This window comes from Mustela putorius, unplaced genomic scaffold (genome assembly GCF_011764305.1).
Source record: "Mustela putorius furo isolate JIRA1106 unplaced genomic scaffold, ASM1176430v1.1 tig00000228_pilon_pilon_pilon, whole genome shotgun sequence".
NCBI classification, from domain to species: Eukaryota; Metazoa; Chordata; class Mammalia; order Carnivora; family Mustelidae; genus Mustela; species Mustela putorius.
The window spans coordinates 2,344,006-2,361,246 of NW_025421322.1; the positions used below are offsets into that span (position 1 = coordinate 2,344,006).

Below are 17,241 nucleotides of genomic sequence, written 5' to 3' on the forward strand. Positions count from 1 at the left end.
TTTGCCTTGTAGCCTCAGTGAAACGGAAGCCACATGGAATGCTTGAGGAGTAACGTCATCAGATTTACATTTTTTAAAATGTAAATTTTAACATCCATGTTAATTTCAGGTGTACAATGTAACGATTCAACAGTTCTATACTTTACACAGTACTCATCACAGTAAGTGTACTCTTAATCCCCATCACCTATTTCAACCATCCCCCCCCCCCCCGGCCACCTCTCCTCAGGCAGTGACCCAGCTTGTTCTCTGTCATTAAGAGCCTGTTTTTTCTGTTTTTTTGTTTGTTTATTCATTTGTTTTATTTCTTAGATTCCACATATGAGTGAAATCCTATGTATTTGTCTTTCTCTGACTGACTTATTTCACTTAGCATAATACCCTCTAGATCCATCTGTGGCTTCTGTGTAAAGAATACACTGAAGGGGGGCACCTGGGTGGCTCAGTGGGTTAAAGCCTCTGCTTTCAGCTCAGATCATGATCCCAGGGTCCTGGGATCGAGCCCTGCTCAGGCTCTCTGCTCGGCGGGGAGCCTGCTTCCCCCTCTCTCCCTGCTTGCCTCTCTGCCTACTTGTGATCTCTGTTAAATAAATAATAAACAAAATCTTAAAAAAAAAAAAAGAATACACTGAAGGATGGCAAGGGTTAAACCAGATAGACAGGAGGCTACTGCAATAGTCCTAGCAAAGAATGAATAAAATTAGATACTATGTCTATTTTTGAAAATAGAGCCAACAGGATTTGCTGACAGATTGCATTTGGGATGTAAAATCAAGAGAGGGGTCAAGAATTTGGGGTTGTCAAAATTTTTAGACTCAACAACTAGAAGGATGGATGCTGTTTACTGAGTTGGACCCTCCTCATAAAAGGCAGGCAAGAAGATCAAAGGCAAAAGAGGATAATGTGATCATAGAAGCAGGGAGTGAAAAGGCAATTTGATGAGGAGCCATGAGCCAAAGAATGAGGGAAGCTTCTAGAAGCTGGAAAAGGCAAGGGAACACATTCTCCCTTAGAGCCTCCAGAAGGAACCAGTTCTGCCAACACCTTGATTTTAACCCTGTAGGACTCATTTCAGATTTATGACCTCCAGAACTGTAAGAGAATAAATGTGTTGTATTAAGCCCCTGAATTTGTGGTAATTTGTTACAGCAGCAATAGGAAACTAATACATGATTAGACATTTAAGTGGAGATGCTAAGCAGCTGTTGGATATGAGTCTGGAGTTCAGGAGAGAGGCATGGAAATATGAACTGGAATTCATCACTATACAGATTTATTTAAAACCATAAGACTGATGAGAACACCAGCAGAGTGAGTATATGCAGAGAAATGAAGAAGCCTTCAAACTGTTTTTTTGACAAACCCAATGTCTAGAGATCAGGAAAATGAGAAAACCAGCCAAAGAAAATGAGGAGTATCCAGTGAGGCATGAGGAGAACCAAGCATTTGAGGTCCCAAAAGCCAAGGGAAGAAAGCATTTATGCATAAGCAAGTGTCAAATTCATCTCCATCAAATATTTGCAATTTAATGCTAACTAGTAATCTCAACCTTAAGTATTTTGCTAACTCCTACAAAAATTCTAGGAAGGACAATTGATATTTGAGAGTGGGATACTGTGTAGAACATGTTTATATTTATTCTTTTCTTAAAGAATGTTTTATTTATTCATTTGAGGCAGAGAAATACAGAGAGAGAGAGAGCAGGAGCAGTGGGGAGGGGCAGAGGGAGAGGGAGAAGCAGATTCCCTGCTGAGCCCGGAGGCCAACATGGCGCTGGATCCCGGGACCTGGAGATCATGACCTAAGCCAAAGGCAGATGATTAACCATCTGAGCCACCGAGACATCCCTATATTTATTATTTCTGAGATTGCCTAAGCTCTGCTTCTGTCTTAGAAAGCTACATATCAGGACACTATTTGGATACTTTGAACAGTATCACTCACTTGTTTATTAATTTGACAAGTATTACTAGATGCCTCTTGGCTTGGTGCAGGAGGTGCACTAACAAACTAACAAGATCCCTGTTCTAGTGGGAGAACTTTGATTTGAAGGGTTTTATTGAGGCCAAACATCACTTCCTCCACCAGCCTCTCCCCGGTTTTTTCCTGTAGCTACCATCCTTTCTTTGTACATGTCTCTTTCATAAAGCTCAACACATTTAATATAACTGCCAGTGATCGCCTCTGCTGGGAAACTCTGCCCTCTCATAAGGAAGCAAGCCTACCTTTGTCATCTCTTATTTTATTTTATTTTTTGAAAGATTTTATTTATTTATTTGACAGAGAGAGAGAGAGATCACAAGTAGGCAGAAAGGCAGGCAGAGAAAGAAGGGGGAAGCAGGCTCCCTGCTGAGCAGAGAGCCTGATGTGGGACTCGATCCCAGGAAACTGGATTCATGACCTGAGCAGAAGGCAGTGGCTTAACCAACTGAACCACCCTGGCGCCCCTTTGTCATCTTTATATACAAACTCCTTCATAGGTAGGTTGGCAGTACGGTCTCTTATTAAATCCTAGGAAACATTTGCAAGAGAAAGGGGGCACTCTTAGTAATCATACCAAGACAAAAGATATAAACTTGGACTGCCCAGGACAAACAGGGGTGTATGATCACCCTATGCCCTGTTACTGTCTCAATAACTATTGAATAAATACAGTTTGCTCCTGAAGAAACACCTTTACTGAAATATGGCTACATATTTTGCTTTTTGCTTTAATTGAGGATCAATATGTAGGAAATCATGTTAGGAAAAGTGTTTCTGCCTCTTTTGTAAAACTGTTATTGGAGACTCTATTAGTTTGTTCAGTGTTCCTCATATAAAGAGCCACATAATAATTCCTCTTAGAATTGTATGCTGGAGAAATTGTTGCTTTTTTTAAGGAGCTGCTTTCTTCTCCTAGATAATGAGAGCTCTGCAATACATCAGTCTTCCCCGTTACCCTGCCAGCACGAACTAGAGCTAAAAATTATATCCTCAAATGGCTGATAGGGTATCATGTCAGAGTTCCCAGTTGTGACTTTCTTTTTCCTGAAACATGTCTGAGCACCCACTATGTGCTGAGCTTTCTTACTTCAGCCGGCGATATGGCAGAGATCCACACTGATGTGATATTTGCCTTCATGTCACTCTCTTGGTTCTAGAGAGTTTGAATGCTTTTAAAATACGGTATTAGGATCTTTTCTTTTAGGAAATATTTAATCCTTTCTGGAGAGGGTAGGTATTAAAAACAAATTGGGGGTGCCTGGGTGGCTCAGTCTCAGACTCTTGATTTCCCCTCAGGTCATGATCTCAGGGTCCTGGGATCCAACCCCACATCCGCGGGCTCCACACTCAGCGGGGAATCTGAGATTCTTGCCTTCCCTTTCTCTCTGCCCCTCCCCTTGTGATCTCTCACTCTTTCTCTCTCTGTCTCTCTCTAAAATAAATAAATAAATCTAAAAAAATTTTAATAAAGTGCACTAGCCCAGCACATTAGATAGGGGTGTGGTGTGCTAGGAATGGAAGGCAAGGGGAGAGGCATGAAGTCACTTGAATAGACCAACTGCTGTGAAGCTCAGTTTTGCCTATTATTGTTTTTTTTTGTGAGGTTTGAGACCCACTATTATGCTTTTGAGAAAGAAAAAAAGGCAAACTTATGAAAATAAAATTACTTCTAAAACTGTATTTAGCACCTTTACTATTAGCAAAGACTGCTTGATCAAATAAAGTATATAAGAATATTGTCATAATCCAAAAATACTGTAAGTGCCTGTCTACAGGCTGTAGAGAAACTGAAGCAATTGATTGTGTTTTAATATGATACGCCCTAGGATTGAATGAATATTTGTGTTCTAGAATATAGTCTATTTTTGCAGGACAAGAAAATAAATACTGTATTTTTTAAACAAATAACTTGGCCGCTTATAAGAAGATGAACTCGGCTGTTATTCCTAGAGAAAGTCTTAAAGAAGCTGCTCTAGTCTTCCCAGCCAGAAGAAGGGGGTTAGAAGTCCACTGGAAAGCACTGTCTTGGTTAGTAAACACCACCATCAAAACCTAGAAACAGGTCTTTATGTTTATTTAGCATGTAACAGTGTTGAAGAAGAAAGGTCAACTGAAGGAAGGCTTCCTAATTTAGGCAATTAAGGACTTCCTTTTGAACCTGAGGAAGAATGGGAGTGTGGTGGGTACAAGAGGAGAAATAGACAGGGCGATGCCATAAGAAGGAAGGGTTGAGAAGGACAGAGAATGAAAAAGGCAGAAGAGGCTGCTTCTGCAGAGCTGTCCGTGCTGGACATTCCTCTTCTATGACTCCATATTGAAATGTGTATAAAACAGCTAGCTTGAAACACTTGACCAATGTATTATATTATATTAAAAGAATTGGGATGTCTGGGAGGCTCAGTTGGGTAAGTGGTTTGCTTCAGCTCAGGTCATGATCCCAGGGTCCCTGGATTGAGCCTCACATCGGGCTTCTTGCTCAGTGGGCAGCCTGCTTCCCCCTCTGCCTACCACTCCCCTTGCTTGTGTGTGCTCTCTCACTGTGTCTCTCTGACAAATGAATAGATAAAATCTTTTGAAAATTAAAAAAAGGTAAATGAATCAAAATTTCTTTGTGGAGATCTCGAGTCCCACTGATTCTGAGTGTTGACTATGTTGCTCCAACATGCAAGAATAAAATTAAAAACTGAGATTGACATTAACTTGCCATGCCTTTTTTAAGTCTATCTACTGAATACTCTCGATAATGCATTCCTTTTATTCCTAAAGGAAATGTGAATATAGTAGTCATATTTCCTCTGTAATATAAATAAAATTCATATTTCTTTTAGCCTATGTTTATGCCATATTTTCAGCCTTCCCACTCACTGTTGTTACCATAGTGACATTTATGGAGGGATCATGTGTCTTCAGTAGGTTTAAAGGCTATCTGTGGACTTTAACCAGCTCAAGAGGAGACTTATTGAGAACTAGAGCGCTTCAGATGATGTTGTAAAAATTGGATTGCCTGAAAACAGAGATTCAGCTCACAACAGAATCCTTCTGTGCATACCCAGAGAATGATAGGGTGTGAGAGGGATCTTCAGAAGCCATTTATTCTGTTCCCGTCTCCAGGCAGAACAGTGGCTAAACCACAATAGGTGTCTGCCACTTTAGAGGTGATGTAACTTACCCAAGACTGGCCATTCCCCCAGGCTGCAGCCAGTGTTGCTGTCAAATAAAAATAACTTACAGCCTTCCACCTTGTCATCATCCCTTTTCTGGTTCTCCCTCGGGTACTCAAGAATGTTCAAAACTGAATACCGGAGACCATCAGAAATAAAAGGTTGAACTTCAGGGTAGATCTGAGCAGAAAGTCAAACCTATTCTTGGCTCTGCACAGCAGGGAGAGATTGCTTTACCTGTTATCTAATCCTGACAGCTGTTGGGGGCGGAAGTTCTATGAAGAAACCCCCTCCCCACCTCGACCCCATGAACTGGGAACTCCAAGGACATTGACACCCCTGGGAAAGGTGATTGCAACAACTCAGCACGTAGTATCATAAGATGGTGTGCTTCTGAGAACTTGTTTTGAACCCTCCCTCCACGTGACCCAACAGTGTTACCACCGTCATCTGTAAAATATTAACTTTATGGGGCAGGAATGTGGTACTGGCCTCTGTCGGGATGGAGTTTACTTCTTTGAGGATTGAACTGAGGAGGCTACATTATGAATTTGAATAGTTAGGAGTGTCCTTTTTTTCCTCCATCTGCTTTTGAGATTGCAGTGTCACTTGAGGTAAAAACCGAAGACATGTCACCAAGGTTATGAGAAATTAAAAGCTTTCAACAAAGAAGAAACCAAATCTGAGGAGAGAGTAGATGTTGTTGAATTTGAGTCTATATTTCTGAAGAATCACCTGGAATTTTACAAAATCCAAGAACACAAACATCATCTTTGTGTTTATATTAAGGAGTTAGTGTTTTAAAGCATGCAATTTGTATTTTAAACATTTTTCTTCTTTTTAATCTTGCATTGCACCCAAAGAATACTAATAGTTACCAAGTTGTTCTTTTGCAGAGTAACCTGACCCTCTCAGAACAGAAAAAAGAAAAGAAGTGTAATAGGATGTGATTGTAGCACAAGGCAAAGTTGAGTCCTCAACCCTGAGCAGATATTACCTAATGCAATGATGCTGACCCCGGTTCCCTGGGAGCATTTCTCTTCATTACATTATATACATTACACAGCAATGAATGACAGTTTCCATGGCGCCTAATAAAGAGATTTTTCTCTTTATTACGTGAGCAAAGTGGGGCTTACAGAGACTGTCTGACTTATCTTTGAGCTTCTCAGCCTCCTCATCTGTATGCGCTGGCTTCTCTTATCTGGTGCTGGTTATCTCAGGAATGAAGTATTCAGTCCCTAGAAGCAGGTTTCTTCCTACACTGCGAAAACAGGAGGACAAATGCCGTGTTACGCGTGCTAAAGATGGCTGAGCATCACTGCCTATAATCAGCTTTTCAAATCTACACTGAGTGCGTCCCTAGCAACTCCCAGCATAGCAAGGAACATGGATGTTTGTAAGGACACATCCCTGAGAGGCAGCAGTTCTAACAGCCTACTGACCTGGCTTCCTCATTCCAGTTTCCCTGTGCACAGGCATTTGTTTTCCCAAGTCCTTCACCATGTGCTAACAATTAGACAAGGACTCCTTAAATGAGTGTCACCGACAGTGGGTGGTGTGTTTTCTTAGTCCTTTATTGAAAACATATGGAGATATTTATATATAAATAGAAGACAATAGAATGCTGCCATCACGTTAGCAACAGCTAGTAAAATTCTACATGAATAGAAATTAAACATGTCTCTACCTATGCCAGAATTCTGGTTTACGGACATCGGCACATCCTGTCTAATTCAGCTTGAAAGGATGTTTTATTATTTAGGGTTTTTTATTCCTAGTTGGAAGGAAGTCGTGAGGCAAGAGTTGTTTGGTTTTTGCTTTTGTTTTGTTTACTCCTTCCTTTGACTAATCAGATTACTTAATTAGCAGGGATGATAAATTCTGCCCAAGTAGACCTTGTATCATGATCATGGAAAATAATTTTAAATGCCAGTTAAAATTTAAATTTTAACTACAGTCCCTGTATTTTTAAATTAAAAGTAGAGGACTGTGGCCTGATAGTTGGGAGACAGCTTCAGCAGGCAGGGTAGCGGAGGGATGGAGAGCTCCGGCTGTCGGAAGCAGAGCTTTTCATTTGCATTCTGGCTGCTCCACTTACTAACTGGGTAACTTTGGGAATGTTATGTAATGTTACTAAACCTCCACTGCTTCATCTGTGAAAGAAGAAATATCGCACTTGTCTCATAGCATGATTGTAAGCATTACAAGGGATAAGCTGGAAAGCCTTTCACACAATGTCTGGCACATCGGCAGCACTGCAGAAATGCCTCCTATCATCACTGTAAGCAGCTAACTGGATGGTTTATGTGGAAGCCGGCCTTAGACATTTGAGAGGTCCAGATGCTTCATAAGACCAGTAAGGGCAACCTTATTAATTTATAATAATTTATAATTTATAATAAATTATAATTTATAATTATAAACTAATTTTGCACCAGGCTTTACAATGAACTCTTTATTACAACTCCATGAGCTGCTGCCATTATCATACCCATTTCATAGAAGAAGAGACTAAGAGGTTACATAGACCACATGAAGACACACAGCCAATGATTGATTAATCTGACAATCAAACCCAGTCTGAATAATTCCAAAGCCCATACTCTTTATCTCTCTCCTAGACTGGCTGCCACACATAGCTTTAAAAGCTTATTTATATACATTATCCTCTATGTTCCTAGCGACATCCTGGAACATTGTACAGAAGCATTCACAAACTATGGAGCCCCCTGTCCCTAGGACATCTCATTTGCAGTTGAAGACAGCCAAGAGGTCCTTAATATACATTTTGTGAAGGGCCCTAACAAGATCAACTCATGCAGCCACTTTCACTTTGGCCCACAAAGGTCTTTCCTTTGAAGGTGCTCAAAGCTCCATGTGCCCAGGTTCATTATTCTCATTGGAAGAGAGCGTTTGTCCCACTCTACAAGATGGAGAAGCCAGAGGACAAGATGGCATGACTTGGGGACAGAGGGAGAAAACCAGTCACCACCCCCCTTGGTAACCCAACAGAGAACAGAACAGAGTGGGTCCAGGGCTGTGTCCACCTCACCAGACGGCTCCATATGTTGGGTCTGACAGCCAAACTGCTACCTAACCTCACTTCAACCTAAATAGTGCAAGATCAACAGTGCTTTGTCTAATATTGTTGGAATGATGGATCTGCCTGCAGTAGGGGAACCCTCACTAATATAAGATCATCCAATTTTGTTTTCATTTGCAGATTATTGTGATGTTTCTATTCTCCTTTTTACACGAGATCAAGTTTGGGGTGGAAAGTAGCAGGGCATATAAAGGGAGAAGGTTAGGACTGCCAAACGATGTGTCAACTTCCTGACTGCCTGTGTGCTGGTTACACAAACGAATCCTGAATGTGAGACATCAATACAAATATTTTGCATATTATTAACTTGAGTGATGCTGCTGTTGTGAGGTAGCCACAGCTGAAAGTGGACATGACACTTTTTATTATAAATGCCTCAGGTCTTTCTCTGAAAATCACCAGGAAGACAGAAACCCTTTGGAAGTGAGAGAGAAAGCATGAGAAGACTTCTGCTTTGTTAACTTTCTCAGTCATTGACAATGACCGCAGCAATGTGATGGTGTCTCAGGCACCCCCCATCAGTCCTATAGATGCTGGCAACATCCTCCTTTAGAATCCAACACTGTTCTTGTCCTTGAAACAACTGTATACTTCCATGGCAAGTTAGGAAATCAGTGTAAAAAGGAATCTGTTCTAGGAAAAAAAAATGCAACCCTCATATTGTTACATAAGTGAAAAACCATTTGAATTCTTAATAAGCCTTCCTTATCACTCCATCTCATGCTGGTGATGGCAGGGTGGAGTCCTGGGAAGCAGAGGATTCCAGACCCAGGCTCTACCATTTGCCAGCTGTGTGACTTTAAGCAAATCACTTGACCTCTCTAATCCTCAGTTCCTTTTCTATAAAACAGCAATAACCATAAAGCCGCTTTGTCTACTTTATGGGTTCGAGAAGCAAATAAATGGAGATTGCAAGTATGAAACCTCTCTGGAAGCTCTGTGCAAATATTATTATTGATTTTTACTAGTTGAGTAGTAAGGAATGACTAGCAGTGCCATTCATTGATAGCGTGGGAATAACTCAGCCTGGTGGTTGGTAATGGATCAGTCTTGGAGAAGTGAATGGCTTCTGGGAAGCAGATAGTTAGGCCAATGGTAAAGGCCTTAAACTTGCGAGTCTAGGGCTCTGTGGCAGTTTAGTTGTACAGCCTGGCCGACAGCATCTACTATTCTAAGCTCTTGCAGCAATATTATAGGCTACGTGAAATCACTGCGTGCTTTCTTAGCAGACATTATTTGGGAAGTCTTCACAAACTAGTGGTCTGACAGAGTTGTCAGGGTTTCCAGTGCTATGTACACTAGCAAGAGCAGTGTTTCATGTGTCGTCCTACTGCCTTCCTCCCAGGAGACTCAACAGATGGAATAACAACATCAGAAACCCAAGACAACCTGTCCATTTGATGCCTAGAAGCTTTGGCAGAAGTCACGATTAAAATCAGTTCAAATACTATTTAGAGGAAAGAGGTACAGAGAAATAGGTCCTCAGGGTACACTTTCTTTTGTCTGGGCTTGACTACCACTATCTGGGGATACCTACCACGTAGGAGGAATTATATCCCAGTACACACTAGGCATTTGAGAAAATTGGTTGAAAGACTGTGACTGCTAGTAGAAAATAATTGACTCCAATATGAGGCTTTATATTTCCTTTCATTATATTTTTTAAGTCCTTCCAAGTCAACTTGAGTTTGGCAAATCCCAGAATGAGTAATTGTGCATCTCAGAACGCTTAGATAATATGCAGACCAGACCCTAGGTCAAGCAGAGCGGCATGTGTTTTGGCAAGAACCGCCTAGGAGATGAAGCATTTGATTATTGTTGTTTGATAGTTCCCAAGGAGAAGGCGATGAAGAAACAGATAATGGACCAAATACTTTTCTCTCTTGTTTAGGTAAATATTTCCAACTACAGCCTGGTGATGGAGTCTGATGAGGGAACCTTCTTACCCTCTGGGCTGCAATTCACTGGCAGTGAGAAGGCCAGGGCCATCATGAAGGAGGTCATGAGGCTGCTGGAGCCTGTCAATGTCACACAGGTCTTTAGGACTGGAGAAGGGACAGACATTAACTTCTGGATCCAAGCTGGAGTGCCTGGTAAGACCAAAAAAGGAAGTCGGATAAATGCTATTCAAACTCGTCACAACAATACCAATAGGCCAGTTAATATGTGGAAACTCTAAACTTTTGTCTACAAATTATAGTCTGATGATTTCCAGACTTGGAATAATAATATTCATTTGTGTTTGTTTACCCATTTGTCTTATTTTTCTAAATAATAAATTTCTCACTCCCAGAAATTCTGCTTTAATGATTCTGGGATAGGACCTAAAAATCTGTTTTTGTTTTTGGGTATTTTTTTAACAGGTATCCGAATGGTGATCTCATGACCAAAATTTGAGAAATGGAGTACTGTTTATTATTATTACTTATTATTATTACTACTGATATGCTTCTAGTTTTGGTTCTGTGCTAGGAAATCTTCTCTGACCCAAATAATTTCCTATCCAAGTACCATGATATCTGAAATTTTACCAGTAGAGCTTTATTCTTTGAGGGTTGGGTGCTTCCTACTAATCATTTTTTTCTTAGTGAAGTCTCTTAGAAGAGATTGGACTAAACTACTTTTCCCTGATCAGTGATTTATTAGGTTGATATTTTTAAAACAAATCCTGGGGCGGGGTAAACTTACAAAATAGGAGTAGGCCTCAGGAGGTCCCAGGACTACAAAGTAGAATAATCTTAAAGAAGACAAACTTACACTACTTCACAAATTTGTCCTAGACTGGCCACGGGAAAGGGTTATTGATGATATTAAGCATCTATGACCAGAACCTGTTCCATCATTATATCCATAATTAAAAGCATTGTTAAAGGATCTTTAACAGATTTTTTAAATTTAAACTTTAAATTTTAAAATTTACAGATTTTTCTATATTTGTATTATGTCAATAGGAAGTCTGCCTTTTCAGTAGTTTTAACATTACTGTTTCCAGAACCATTTTTGTGGCTATAAAACATTCCACAGATTAAAAAACAAAACAAAACAAAAAACCAAAACAAAACAAATCTCTCTCTAGATCCACCCTACTTCATTTCCCCCAGCCTACAAAGTAGATTTCACCAATAGCATACTGCGTGGATATAAGACTTTTCAAAAGCTCATTCTTGAGATAGTGTAGGTTTTTTAAAGCATATTTTAGGTTTTAAGTTTTATAATTATCTTTCATAATTAATAATAGAAGGGCTCTCCTTTATTCTAACACAAGGACCTAAATTCTCTTCAATGGTATGTGTATATTTTAACCATATTTTGAAATATCTTAAAACAGCCTTTGCATTTAGGGTACTGTTTATCATATGGACAGATCTGAGACTCCCTACATATCTGTCATTTTTACTCATGATCAAGGTGTAAGGGAAGGGAATTTGCCCTTTTAAACTGTATGGAATAATTGGCTTGAATTCTAGATTTTTCCTGAGCCATAATTTTTTTCAGTAGGAGTCTTCTTAAAAATTGAGAAAATCTGAGTTAGTTTGCAGGGTAGTAGCTGTGAGGAAATGACTGACAGACTGTGGGTGAACTGGAGTGGAGAAGGGGGGGCAGAGGAGGAGCTGAAACCAAAAACACAGGTAGAACAAACTGGTACTCACTGCTCTAAGGGATTGTGTGCTTTTGTTGCCTTGGATAGTTGAGAATTTGCTCTAGCCTTTTTCCTCCCACGCAGATATTCAAAAGAATGGTTCTGTTTGGAATTAGCAAGTTGATGTGATTTTTCTTCACAAAGGTAAAGAGGCCTTTTCCCTCTTGCCAAGGTGAGGTCAGATCTGATCCCCAGCTAATTAGAGGGGAGTGGGGAATATGAGCCCCATTATGGTTTCTGGATAAATAATACAGTTTACAATTTACTGAGTTCCTGTCACTGATCAGGCACTCCGTGTGGCTTTTGCAGACACTCTTTTTTATCCATTCAGCCATCCTAAGAGGAAGGTACAATTATCCCTGTTTTGCTCTTGAAGAATCAGATTCAGAGGGACTAAATAACTTAGTCAAAGCTATCCTCCTCTTAAAGGGCAGACGTTACCCTGAGAACAGGCCACTTTGTGTTCAAGGCTGGTGGCCCTTTTCCCACAATGTGCAACAACACAGGGGAGTCTGGAATGCTGAGATGGTCTTCCAAATCTATGGCAGTGTCTGAAATGTTTGTCTTACTCAGCTCTTGCTTATGCAAAGGATTTCAGTACATTCCTGCTCCAGAAAAATTTGCTCCTGGGGAAAGGAGTTTGTTATTGTAAATAACTACTTATTTCTTCTCACATTCTTTATTCCACTCCCCTCTGTAGCTCCATAGATCAGGAACGTTTGTAAAAAGTCAGTGGTTCATTTAGACTGCAGCTAATGTTTCTTGGAATTCTTTTTAATTTCTTTTAGGATACTATAAGATGGAACCAAATTATTGCTGCCTTCCCCTATTACCATTGAGCTATCTTTTGATATTTCAAATATGAGCTATTTCTGGAAGAAATAATAGAACCGCTTATGTTGTATCTCTTGTAACCTACTGAAAATTTCAGGAACTTTAGAAAAAGGTAAAGAACCATAGTTAAACAGAAAAAGAAAATAAAAATATACCAGCTATGTACCCTGTGTTGCTGAAAACTGGCACGTTGTAGTAGCTTAAACCTAAAGATGAAATTAGAAATACTAATTAGGTTACGATTTACATAACTGCTCACCTAACTTTTCAAAAATGAATGAGAAATAATGTTCCCAAAAAAAGAATGTTCCCCCAAAAATAATGTTCCCCAAAAGAGAAATTATGTTCCCAGAGTTTTCTTCTTTCTCTTCTTCTTTCCTATCCTCCAATGATTCAATAAATGTTTATTGAGTCCCTATTGTGTCCTAGGCCTATCAAATTTCTGTAGCCTCCTGGCTGGTCCACAGTTTTTTTTGCGTGTTCTGTGTGTAGTCAGTAATGAAATACTAATTAAGAACACAGAATCAAAATTCAATATGTTTTCATTAATTATAAAAGCCAAGTAGATTGATTGATGAAAGTTCATCTTTGGAAAGGAGAGATGCTGTCATTCATCAGTCTAGGTGATGTCCATAACAGACATAATAACTATCAATATAAGTATAAGGCTTTGGGGATGATGTTTTTTTTTTTTTTTTTAAGATTTTATTTATGTATTTGACAGAGAGAGAGAGATCACAAGTAGGCAGAGGGGCAGGCAGAGAGAGAGGGGGAAGCAGGCTCCCTGCTTAGCAGAGAGCCTGATGCAGGGCTCAATCCCAGCACCCTGGGATCATGACCTGAGCCGAAGGCAGAGGCTTAACCCTCTGAACCACCCCGGTGCCCCTGGGGGTGATGCTTTTTAAAAGAAAAGTATCTTAGATGTATTTTCCATATATATCTAAGATACTCCCTGTTTAGATATTTTTAATACTCCAGCCTCTCCTGTGGCCACTTTCTTCCATACTTCTTCCTATTCTTCCCCTCCAAATCCTAGATTCTCTTAAGGCTCACTCTGTATTCATCACTGTCCGTGAATCTTTCCTTAACAGCCCATGACACCCTATTGCTTTTCTAAATTCCAAAACACTTCTGTGTCCCACAATCTGGCATTTGAATTACACACTAATATTGTTCTTGGATTATTAGGAGTATCCAGTGATCGATTCTTTGAGGTTAAGGTCAATGGTTTCTATATAGCTTCCTCTATAGTTCTTAGTTCAATTTTGAGAAATAATTAAATTCTTATAAATCTGACATGAGAGGAAAAAACAAAAACACAAACACAGAAATAAATATTTTTTCAACAAGCTTTGGGTCCCTGGTGTTAGGATTGTGGAAAAAATACAGGATGCTGAGAAAAGAAATATAAAGGTAGAAAAAATATTGGAAGAATGATATAAATTAGGGAGCCTAGAACAGCTAAGATTATTTCCATTAAAGGAATAAAGACTGAGAGAAGATGCTGAATAATATCTTCTAGTAATTTAATGTTTCTCCTACATAAAATGGTAAACAGTTGTTTTCTGACTGTTTCAAAGACAACATGAGCATGACTGGAGTAGTCTAAGAGGGATTTAGGTTAGTCTCTATTTGGAAACTCCAGATAGCAGAAAGGCTTTACATGTCAAATGTAAATCAGAGAATTAGGCTATAATTCTCTGATTATGAACTTCAGGTGAGAGTGAGAAGAGTCTGTTTCACCCTGAATATGTCATAAGGAGATATAATCCATGTCTTCCAGATGTCCTCACATGCATCCTTCTTGAACATCTTCTTTCTTTAGAAACTCTTCTATAAAATATACACTAATGAGAAAAATTATATACTCTCTTAATGTGACCTGAGAGAGTGAGCCCACCCTGATTCTATATCTACCAATAAGAGTTTCCTTGTCTGCTTCAGAATCTGAGAGTCAACCTTTTCCTAATGTTGTTGGCATGTGGTAGACAGTGTGCTGGAAAGAATTAGAGTGTGTTTTCTGGCTTTTGACTTCTAACTGCATGTGCTGTCTTAGGCAAATGATGTAATTTTTCTCAGCCCACACTCATTTCTTTCTTTTTTTTAATTGAAGTATAGTTGACACATGTTGTGTTGGTTTTAGGTGCAAAGTTGGTAATTTAACAAGTCTATATGTTATGCTATGCTCACCACAATGTAGCTACCTCCATAATGGATCTGTCACCATACAATTCTATTATAATACCATTGACTATATTCACTCCGCTGTGCCTCTCATCTCCATGACTTACTTATTCCATAACTGCACGCCTGCACCTCCCATTCCCCTTCACCCATTTTGCTCATTCTTCCAGCCCCCTTCCCTCTGGCAGCCACCAGTTTGTTCTCTATATTTATGGGTCTTTTTCTGCTTTGTTTCTTCATTTGTTTTGTTTCTTAGGTTGCACATACAAGTGAAACCATGTAGTATTTGTCTTTCTGTCTGACTTATTTCACTTAACATAATAGCTGCTAGGTCCATCCATGTTGTTGCAAATGACAAGTCCTCATTCTTTTTTTTTTTTTAAAGATTTTATTTATTTGACAGATCACAAGTAGGCAGAGAGGCAGGCAGAGAGAGAGGAGGACACAAGTAGGCAGAGAGGCAGGCAGAGAGAGGGGGGAAAAGGCTCCCTGCGGGGCTCGATCCCAGGACCCTGGGATCATGATCTGAGCTGAAGGCAGAGGCTTTAACACACTGAGCCACCCACGCGCCCCAAGTCCTCGTTCTTTTTATGGCTGAGTAGAATTCCTGTGTGTGTGTGTGTGTGTGTGTGTGTGTGTGTACCACGTCTTCTATATTCATTCATCTACTGATGGGCACCTAGGCCACTTCCATATCTTGGCTATTATAAATAATATTACAATAAACATAGGGATACATATGTCTTTTTGAATTTGTGTTTTCATTTTCTTTGGGTGAATACCCAGTAGCAGAGTTATTAGATCACATGGTATTTCTCTTTTTAGGTTTTTGAGGAAGCTCCATACCATTTTCCACAGTAGCTGTACCAATTTACATTCTCACCAATAGTGCACAAGTATTCCTTTCTCCACATCCTTGTCAACATTTGTTATTTCTTGTCTTTTTGATTCTAGCCATTCTGACAGCTGTGGGGTGATATCTCATTGTATTTTTGATTTGCATTTCCCTGTTGATGAGTGATGTTGAGAATCTTTTTATGTGTCTATTGTTCATCTGTATGTCTGTACTCATTTATTATTAAGCATTCTTACTAATTATCTGCTCTGTGGCACTGGAGAATCAGTAGTAAAGAAGACAGACAAGATCTGTACTCTCACAAACTATACATTCTACTGAGTGAGACTTGGTTTTCTTACCTGCAAAACAGATATGGTAACCACCGAGCCTCAATATGTATTCCTTCTCCTCCTCTGTCCCCTGTCTCACGGACTGGCACCACCATCCAGAAACTACACAATCATCCAGAGCACACATCAACGTGGTCTCTAAGTTCCCTTTACTCTGAATTTCATTTATTTCCTAAACTTGTTCACTCCCCTCCACCACACAGACCTCGTCTCATCAGTATTCACTGATTTTCCTGTGGCAGCTTCCTACTACCATCCCGACCTGCATTCTTGGTCCCCTTCCATCTAACTGGCTCACTGCTTCCAAAATGAACTTTCTAAATTGAAAATCAGATTATCAGTTAGGTTGCTTTTGCCTGCAAAATGAAACAGAAGACCCAACTTAGAACGGCAATAAGGAGATTTTGAAATTCACTTAAAAAGAGCTCCAGAATGCTCTGGAAAACATAACAGAATGCTTGATTTCGTCATCTACCACATCAAGGACCTTGGTCCTTTCCATCTTTCCACTTTGCCATCCTCAGCATGTTGACTTCTGTCTTCAGGCTTGTCCCTTCCTGGTCCCAAGATAGCTGCAGTTGTTCGAAGCAACAGATTCTCACACATTGTGCAATAGTGGAAGAGAGAATGCCCTTGATAGACCCGTCTTTTTAATCACAAGGCAGTCTCTCCCAGAAGCTGCAAAGCAGATTTTTGTGTAGTCTCATTAGCCAAAATTGTAAAACATGTCTGTGGCTAAGTCAGGCAGTGGCAATGGAGTGGACTTACCAACATTGGCTTATATTGACCAAAATTTTATTTTCTGGGCCTAGAGGGGGACCCAGTCACCACTGAAAATGTAGCCTCCTCATATATGAGAAAAACTGGGATTCCTCAGAAAGAAGGTGAGGATTTCTACTGTGAGCAACTAAGAACAGCTGCAATATCTGATTATCTCTGCTTCTTCCTTAAAGTTCTTCAGTGTCTCCCCCTTGTCTTTAGAGGATCATGTCTTTTCCCAGCATGGCACTCAAGGCCTTTTTCGTTTTACCCTTGGGCTGATATGCAGCCTCCTCTCTCATGGCTCTCCACTCCTTTCTGTTCTTCTCTTAGAACAAGTCTCATTCACTAAGGCTCTCGGTGCACTCTGAGCTCTCACACTTCCT

The 17,241-nt window shown here is 39.9% G+C and overlaps 1 protein-coding gene across 4 annotated transcripts in view; it reads left to right on the forward strand.

Annotated features, from left to right (window-relative positions):
* CPQ (carboxypeptidase Q) overlaps positions 1–17,241 on the forward strand; it is a 451,562-nt gene that overhangs the window by 367,828 nt on the left and 66,493 nt on the right. For 3 of the 4 annotated variants that reach the window (XM_004768524.3, XM_004768527.2, XM_045077961.1), the window contains one exon: positions 10,142–10,343. The exons of the other annotated variant lie outside the window; for it this stretch is intronic. In XM_004768524.3, the coding sequence (XP_004768581.1) occupies positions 10,142–10,343 (202 nt within the window). The remainder of the gene's footprint in view (positions 1–10,141; positions 10,344–17,241) is intronic. 4 annotated transcript variants of the gene reach the window in all.